Raw genomic sequence first — 9,718 nt, 5'->3', positions numbered from 1 at the left:
TTTGTAGGAAGAATCAGCTTTAATGCCTTGGCAGATATTCTTGCAGAATGGAAGACATGGTTAAAGGTAAACGTAGCAATGAAAAAGTCACCACAGACTTGAACTGTGGTCCTACATAAATCATGAACACCAAATTCAATTCCTATAGTGGAACAGGGTACCTCAATACTAAGAACAACTTGTTCAGTACCTTAAGGAATTTCAGGACAGTGAGTGGTGAACACATGAAAGCTCTTTGTCTCCTGGTAGGCAGGAATGCCAGATGAAGTTGTATATGAGTTCATGCTTTTCTATGGACTGTGGCTTCTCTGCAGACATCCAGTACAGAACCTTAGTGGTTAATGACTAGACAAAAAACAGGGTACTTTTGTAGATAAGCCAAGACACAGGAAGGGCCGATGTGTTTTATGAACTGACCTGAACTGAAAAGCTCTGCCTGGTACCATGGCATAAATGTCGGCTGTGTGAGCCTTAGGTGGACTAAAGGAGAGGGCAGACATTTTGTACTACCAAATACTCCAGAATTACTGGGATGGATGCCGATGGTGTGTGTGTGAAAAAAACTTACTAATTGCAGTTTGAGGCCCTGTTCCATATGTCTGACTAAATATGCTTTCCCACAACTGAGAAGCTGTATCAGAGGGCCAACTGTGTAAGTGGGCCAACTCTAACTATCCAAATCTCATCTACCAAGCCTGATATGAAATATTACAGGCAGTTGTCAAAATGGCACAGAATCTGCTGTCAAAGATCATTTTGGGGGAGGACAGTCTTGGATTAATTGAAAAATAGTTCTAAAACCCCAGCCATGCTAAGTTAAGCATGGTCATGGAAACTAATGTGTGTCTAACTTCTAGAAGAGGAAGGAAAGTGTATGGCAGCCTTTCTGATCCCTGTATGAGCACTGACCTCAGCAGGACATAACTGGAGTGTGAACAAAGGATCTGAGACTAACTGAAGGTATTGAAGGCAAAAAAAGTCCATTTCATGATAGTCCCAGGTATTTGAAGTACATTGAGAATATCTGATCTGTCATGAATGATCCAACATAATAAAGTAACTAAGATTATTCCATGACAATATTTAACGTGCTCAGAAAATAAATATAACACTTGATACAGCAATTCTGAAGTCAGCTGAATCCTGTTTAATAGAATGTAGTATGCAGAAGTTGTGTCCATGATAATTTACAGGTAGTGTGAATGCCTGAGACAAAATAGCTCTTAATATGCTACATGACAACCCGATCACCTGGAGGCTGACTTATTTTTGTTTGAAGTCCAGCAGCCCTACTATATTAGCATTTGTTAGCCATAAGTACAGAAGTAATGTGTCTGTCCCAACTGGTCTGGGCAGAGTGAAGGATAGAGTGGTGTCCCCTTGTAAATCTTGTGTTGTAACACTGGAACACAGAATTTTGGAAACCTCAACTAGTCAATAAAAAGCTAAAAGGATGATTGCTTAAGTAGCTCACAATCTGCAGACAAACCTAATACTTCTTGCAGGTATAGTATGGCATGAGAAATTATGCAGGTGCATGTCAGGCAAGATCTCCCTGTGGTGGAGGGGTAAGAGTCCAATTATATGATGAGATTCTGTAGACTCTGAAATTATTTCTGATGGATAAATGCTACAGTAGTAACAGAGCTCTAATATCACCCTTGAGACTCCTAAGGATTCAATGGCCATGGGATGCAATTTGTATCACTCTATAGTTAACCATATGAAGTCAAAAAATAAGTAATATTCAAGGAATCAAGTCTTCTCATATGACAACCTCTTTATCAGTATAGGAATGTTGTACTTTGATGGGCTGAACTAATACTTGTGCTAGAGTGTGAAGACACTTCATACTGTGAACGGATTGAACCAATGATGGTTGTAAGCCTGTGCCAGGTTAGACAAAGACATTTTTATACTGAGGCAACTTCATAGATAGCAAGTGCAGGGAGGGGCAATAAACATGAATCAGTCCTTCTTTTACATATGTGAAATAATCCAGTTAAGAGTTACCATCCAAAATTTTAGGGTTTTAGGTTACAGATATTGAAGATGAGCTGCTGTCCACCCTTCTTCCTTGACACTAGGAAAATACATGTTCTTGTGCTATGATGGAGCCAGTTCCGTGGCTATGAGCATTAGCAGAATGCATCACCTGACAAAGCAAGCAGATTCTCAGAAGGGCTGCTCAGAAATTGATAGGAAGACCAAAACAACTTTATTTACTTAGTACAGGTGTAACTAAATAACAGTAAATGCAAATGGGACATTTTATGAGGTAATTGAAAGAAAAATTCAGAGGACATGGTGAACAATATGAGAAAAGGGCTAGTCATGGTCCTTTGGTGTGTGCATAGTGCTGAGGATGCAATTAATGCAACTAGGCATCTCACAGCTATATAAAAACAAAAACATAAAATAAAATCCAACTTCCACCTTTTCAAGCAAAATAAATGCTGGCAAAATTCCAGCAAGGAAATGGTGTTTTCCTTGTCTAGAGCACTGCATATCACATATATGGCATGTGTGGGTGCAGCTTATATCCCATACCCTGAAGTCAAGATGATAGAACTCTGGACTGAGAGGTTCATCAAAGACACATTCAAGGAAATCACTGGACAATTTCCTCTGAAAATGCCAGGTGCTACTGAGGAACATGGCAGGGTTGGAGAGAGTCAGTGATCAAATTACAGAGCCTTCAACAGGAGTGTAGCGAGCTTGTGAAGGAGAAAATGAGCTCAAAGTTGGGTCCTCCCTACTGGTGAAAGGACAAGGAACACTAGAGTGGTAAATGAGTTCATCAACATATATGTTGATTTATATTAGTACAAAGGGTAAAAATAAAAACCTCAATCATTGTTTGATTTACACTATAATGTTCTTTAAAGAATTTATTAGGCAGTATCTAAGAAAAAGTTATTCTTTTGTAGTAAAATCTTATTCAGAATGTGTGGATTTTGTGGGTTTTTTTGGGTTTTTTGTTTGGTTTTTTTTTGTTTGTTTGTTTGTTTTGTTGTTGTTTTTTTTTCCCCCTGCAGTATCATATAGTGTTTTAGACACTTTTATTGTTCAAGTTCTTTTGACTTTCTTCTTCATAATTCTTTCAGTCCACAGTCTCTGTGGGTTTTGTACAGGTATATACAGATGTCCAATGATTTATGTTGGAAATGACAAGATTTCTTAATAAAAGAGTGAAGCTCTGGAATAATGATCCAGAAAAAATGGAAAATATAAATTAACAAATTCATTTAAGCTGAAAATTGAGCAGTTTATGGAAAGAGATAGCCATGTGGTTGCTTAAAGTAAGTAATCTAGGGAATTGATCTCAAGTACCTGAGAGATTTTTTCCAGTTTCATGTTCTTCTATGTGTATAAAATAAAATTTTAATCTCGATGCTGAGAAAGAAGAAAGATTTTACAAGTTATCTTTTTTATGTTATCTCATTCTGCAGAACATACTGTAGTTATTTATAAATGTGTAACCACCAGCTGCTTTTTCTCACAGGTTTTTTTTCCTCTCTCAAAAATACAGTGATAAGCAGCAAACAAGGAACGACCACAGGACTACATACATTTGTAAACAGTTATCTTCAAAAGCCGTACAACTGGGATACGTAAAAAACCATGAAAATCCAATTAATAGGATTTCTCATGAACTTTTGGATTTCTTTTTCACTTGCTTTGTATTTTCACAGTGGAGAAAGAGAAGAGAAATGTATAATTGAAGATGTTCCCAGAGACACGTTGGTAATTGGTAGGTACCTCTCAATGCTATATGATGCAATAGTAAAGATGGCTTCTAGCAGAAATAATAATAAAGATGGCTTGTAGCAGAAAAATCTGATTAATGAAATATGGTAAAACCATGGTGATAAGAAAGAGGGCATAGTGAAAATAAGTCTCTGCAGTAGGGTCTAGTCAGAATGTCCTCACACATTGTGTGTATCCATCACACAAAGAAATGCAGGTTTCCAGAGTCCTTGACTGACTAAATAAAGAAAAAGAATATCTTCTAATTCTACAGCAGTGGAATTGCTGCTTCAATATATGCTTCTGGATATTCTCACTGATTTACTCATTCTTACCAGAATTTCTGTAACATGTTTTTTCCCATATAAATGGGACAGTTACTTTTTTGATTAATACTGGTCTGGAAAGAAGAAATTCAAGATGTACTAAAGTTCTGCTTCACCTGGGATATCACAAGAACGTTAAATTCATCTGCAAGACTGTAAATGTAAATGGAGGACAGAAAGGAGATAGCAAAAAATAATAAATAATAATATTTTTAATAAATAATGTGATAAATATGAAAGACAATCCTAAAAATGTAATTTGAATACAGCACAATTATGCTTTTGGAGGTCTCAGCATGCTTTCTGTATGCTAATCTTGCCAGAGCATTAGGAGTAATCAGAAAGTACTACTACTTGTTAATCAACCATTTTTTGTAGCATTCTAGAACATTTTTTAGTGTATAAAGAATTTATTGCATTTCATGGTTATAAAGTGCCCCCCGAGCAATTTTAATCATAAGCACATGAAATACATATATTGTTTTACTGCTTATCATTTATCTTTACATTTTTGCTCCAAAAGCAATAAAGATGTTTAATATTAAGCTATGTTTTATTTAACAGATTTTTATCTATGTTTTTATTCAGGGAATTACAAAGTACAACGCTGGGATATACATAAACAAGACTTTCTTGAATCTGCTCCTGGTTTGGGAATGTTTGTGACTGTCACAACTCCTTCTGCTGAGGTAAATATGCTTTACAAAAGTTTTTATAGGATTTATTAGTTGACTTTTGGCACTAGCAGGCAGCACTATCTGAAAATAATTGACTCTTTTTGGGAAAAAGTATATCTACAGTCTACTAGCTAGTTCATTATTTTGATGCTGAAAAGTATAAGCACCTGTGACTTCTATCAAAGTAAATAGAAATTACAATGTTTGAAAATGATGTATGTGGACAATTTTTGCATTACTACTGGATTTGAGAAACTGTCAGTAAGAATAGTAAATGACAACTGAGAAAACAGGTTAGATTTTTTAAAAATGAAAATTCATTAATGAAGTAAAATGGTACAGAATGTACTTGAGCAGCAGAAAGGAAGATGGATGATAAATTAAACTGCAAAAGTCAAAATTACCATGAGGCTGCATACAGTCATCATGCATAGCAACTGCCTCAGGAAAGGTCCTGAGCTTTTTCAGCAACAGACAATTTATTTCTGTGCCTAGACAAGGGCTTAATTTTTAGACTTTAAATGCTTTAGAGAGCATTGACTTTTGCACATTGCAGAAATCTATAACATCGTAATGTTCATTGTGAGCTAAAATTGTTTATTCTTCTCTAAATCTATTCTGAAATCTAGACAAATTTAATGATGTCAGGAGGTTAATTGATTACTTTTTACATCCAATTCACAGTACTGCTTTTTGATAGTTTTATTAATATTTATAACGTACATATACCAAATACATAATATCTCAATTACAGGTACTATTGTCAAAACTGTATGGGCCACAGGGAACATTTTCTTTTACATCCTATCTATCTGGGGAGCATATTATCTGTTTACAGTCTAACTCCACAAGATTTGTGGCATTTTCAGGAAGTAAACTGGTAGGTGTATTTCTTAAATATTCTTTGTTGTAATAGTATTAATTGTTTACAAACTGCAGAAATTACAAATTGGGTTAGAAGTTAGTCTAACTTCTAGCAGATAATTCAACATTTTCTAGTGATTAAAGAAGACAAACCTAGAATTTTGAAGATGAGATAAAAAGACTGTTCTGATATTTAAGAAGATAAGATTAAAGAGGCAAGACTAATAACTACAGAGTGATTCAATGTTTGTACAGTGCTTTGAACGTGAAAGATTCTGATCAATAAGAACAACTGTTTGTTTCAAAAAGATAGATATGTAAGATTGACTAACACAAGCAGTTATCATAAAGACATTCCATGTCTTCAGTAGGTTAAATTGAATTCAGAAGGAAAATTTAATATTTTAATTTTTGAAAGATATTGAAATAAATATTAGCATACTTGATAATGTCTACTAAAGCTGGCCTTAATGCGAATTTTGAAAAAAAAATGAAGAAGCCGTCAGAGGTGATATCATGGTTCTAACCCATTTCAGCAGATAATTTCATAAACATTGAAAATTTTATCTATATGCATCCTCTTAAAAGATAGTTGAACAGGTGAGAATTACTCACTTGAATTGTTGTTGGTTGTTTTGTTTTGTTTTGTTTTGTTTTTCCCCAGTTGACTGCAAAAGAGATAACTAGCTAGATATAAACATTTAGTAAATGTGTTGTGTGGTAGGCCAAATTTCATCTTAGATGTATGATTTTGGAATATGTAGGTGACACAGAAGCAAGAAGAGTTAACAATACTGAAATGGGACTATTACACTGGAAAAAGTAGGTGTTTTTATGGACTGATTTATGGAAATGAGTGGAAATACACATTGCAAAAGCACTTAGGATATAACAATAAAAAAATCAGTGGAGCTCATTAACTAGAGAGGTTATGGGGGATGAAGTATTGGTTGGTCATAGTTAACTACATACCATGAACGTGATTCTGAGGATAGATCAGAAGATTTTTATCTGGTATAGATGGAGCTGTATTAATATAATTTTCCATGATGCATGCACCATCTACAGTTCTGGTTATGCTATTTAATAGCACAAATATGAAACAGGGTGGTTTGTCTGTCGTAGGAACCCAGACGTAAAAAGAGAAAATATTGTTCTTTGTATCTTCAGGAATAAAGATCACAAAAGGAAAAACATTCTTTAGCTAAGTTAAATCTTTAAGTGGTCTTCAAGAACCAAATGCATGGGTGGCTATCTGAACTGCTTCAAAACAAAGTTAACTAAATTAATGGACAAAGGTTACTATAAGGTTCTGAGATAGATTTCCAGATATTCAGTTAACTAACTCCAAGAGAGCTGAAAGAAGATGTGTTTTTCATTTATGGATGATGTCTGAGTAGACCAAACTTCCGTCATTGCAATATCAAGCTCTTGGATTTCTGCAGATTATCTGACTTCCAGTTGAACTGTCTCATATTAGTTTTAGGAAAGTTTTTAATTCATGCTAAACCAAGTTGCAAGTTGCATTCTTCTCTTTTCTTTCTATGGGTCTATTGCTTTGCAGGTTTGGGGCATTTTTGCTATAGATCATACAATAGTTTATAGGACATTAGGAGGTATATCATACTAGACAAACCATGTGTGGAGAAAGAAAAAAGATACCTTACAAACGGTTCTGCTTTACACCTGATAAACTGCAAAAAATGATTCAGCTGGTCTCCTTCCAGTCTTAATTCCTGTTAGCTGAGAAAACCCAGAAGTGCATCTATAAAAAGCTTCCTGCAGTACTACTGTAGAATGTGATTTCTGCAATATTAGGATGGAATGTGAAATACAATGAGCAGTCCTAATGGTGCTTATTCTTTTAAGTAGTTTGGACAAAGAAAGTATTTTCATGGTGGCTGAATCAATGCTATCATAAAATAATGACCTAACAGTAGTGAAGATTTTAAATTTGTATAATTAATTGTAATGAGCTTAAAGGGAAATATCCACTCCCCCATGCAGTTAGAAATAAAACCCTCCTTCAAGTGTATAGCCGTTGTCTTCCCTTCTCTACACGTGCAGGAAGTTACACTGTCTTTGAAATATATCAACTAGTTCCCTAAAAACATAAATTTGGCTGCAAAAAAGTAATTGACTGTAATGTGAAAGTGACTGCAAACCTAAAAAGGGTTAAGCCTGTACTAATGGGACACATTTAGCACATTATATACTTTGTGAACAAGGGAAAGCTCTGTTTGCTTATCCACTTCAGGATACAGTGTGTCTGCTTTTGTTTTGATTTGTAAAGATACTCACTTCATGGATAAGAACAAACTTTCGTTTTTAGCAACATGAAAAAAGTGTTTGTTCACTACTGCACAGAAGAGGGATTCCTGTCTAGTTACCTGGATAGCAGCATGAAACATACAGATGCCAAAAGGTAATAATTATGCTTTTCCTTTTTTTTCTGTAGGAGCGTGAAGAAAAATTTCGAAAGATGAGTGAAGAAACCAACAGCAATATTTTGTGGTGGGCTATTGTACAAACACTAATACTCATATCCATTGGAGTCTGGCAAATCAAATCTCTCAGAGATTTCTTTATATCTAAAAAGCTTGTTTAAGCCTTATAAAATAAGTGCACAAAGATTGCACACCGTGTAGCCACCTAACATCCAAAGAAACTTTACACCTATGAGAGAACTGGTTGTATATAAATCTCAAGCTTCTCTTATCTTCTACTCTGATTCTTACCGCAAGTCTGGTTTCTCTACCTGTATCACAACCTCTGGCATTCCTTTACATTTTACTCCCTGAACCCCATCTTCAATGAGGCTTTTTTCCTCTACAGATGTAAAGCTAAATCTAGAAGAAGGACCCAGTGACTAAGGCAAGGATTTAAGTTCAACTCAGGACTGTTAAATCTAAAGTAGAAAACAAAAAAAAAAAAAAAAAGCTTCCTATTATTTTATCTACTTGCTTAGTGATCTTGTTTGGTACTACCATGAACAGTTTGGTGTTTCAGACTGACTAGGATTCAGATAGTAGGCAGATAAACAACTATATCCCCTGGGGTGTTTAATCTGGTGAGAGTCTTGAACTCAGCCTATAACACCTAGCTTTTCCTCAAATATAATTGCCACTATTTTCCTTTAAAATATTCAAAGCCTTAAGTGAATGTGAAGCTCACCCTTAAGAATATGATCAGTGGTTGCAGAATTACCATGGAAGAGAGAGACCCAGACAAATGATTTGGAATTGTACTTACTTTTTATTTCCAGATAAGCCATAAACATTAGGCTATAGAGTTGAGATCAGACATCTCCCACAGTTGTTTATGTAAATTATAGTCTTTATGAAGTATGCCAAAGTAAACCAAATCACAGGTTTCTTGGTAAACACTGAATTTGTGCCTATATATAATTTTAAATTATTCTTACACTAAATGTTTCAGTCTGTTTCTGTGTTGGAGAATTATTTTTATTTTAATTATTCAACAATTCTAACTTCACTGTCTAAGGAATTTACCAGTTTTTGACTTAATCATGCATTTTGATTTCACTTATTGCAGCTTGGTTGAATATCTTCATGCCTTAATTTAGCTAGTTTATGTACAACTAACAGAGTTGCTACAGTATCATGCAATTATAAGTCAAAAGTAGTGGCTAAAAATTCAGATAACTGGCTTGACAAAGCAGCAGTAGTGTAAGGAGCTGGAGGTGGTTTTAACATGACCCATCTCAGCACTAGGTTAACGTGTGAAAACACTTGAAAAAGTCTCTAGAGATCACAGTGATAGAAGAATATTGTGGCTTGGCTTCCTATTCATCTTTCAGACCCTTCACGACTCTAAAAGGTAGTGAAAGCTGAAATATCTGTAGACCAATTATTGTTTTAAAGGCACTGTCTGCTTTCTTTTTTCTATCTTCTTACCTTTTGTTTTCATTAGCAAGGAAACGCCATTGCCCTTTAAGTTCACTTACGTTTCCAGTAAGGGAATGAAAATACAGCTGTGAGTATTTGAGAATCCATAAAGTTGATACAAAATAGAAATAAAAAGCAATACTCTGTGGACCAAATCAATGAAAATAAAATCTCGTAAAGCTACTCACTGTGT

General features: G+C 34.9%; 1 protein-coding gene across 1 annotated transcript; it reads left to right on the top strand.

Annotated features, from left to right (window-relative positions):
* Positions 1–3,584: 3,584 nt before the first annotated feature.
* On the top strand, positions 3,585–8,225 carry LOC113479305 (transmembrane emp24 domain-containing protein 11-like). The gene is made up of 4 exons (XM_026847102.1): positions 3,585–3,754; positions 4,665–4,765; positions 5,508–5,633; positions 8,076–8,225. The coding sequence occupies exons 1-4, from the start codon at positions 3,625–3,627 to the stop codon at positions 8,223–8,225; spliced, it is 507 nt and encodes a 168-aa protein (XP_026702903.1). The 5' UTR covers positions 3,585–3,624.
* Positions 8,226–9,718: the final 1,493 nt, after the last annotated feature.

The sequence above is a fragment of the Athene cunicularia genome, assembly GCF_003259725.1.
Source record: "Athene cunicularia isolate RWA chromosome 4 unlocalized genomic scaffold, athCun1 chr4_part1, whole genome shotgun sequence".
Classification (NCBI taxonomy): Eukaryota; Metazoa; Chordata; class Aves; order Strigiformes; family Strigidae; genus Athene; species Athene cunicularia.
This window is presented reverse-complemented; position numbering and strand designations above follow the sequence as displayed.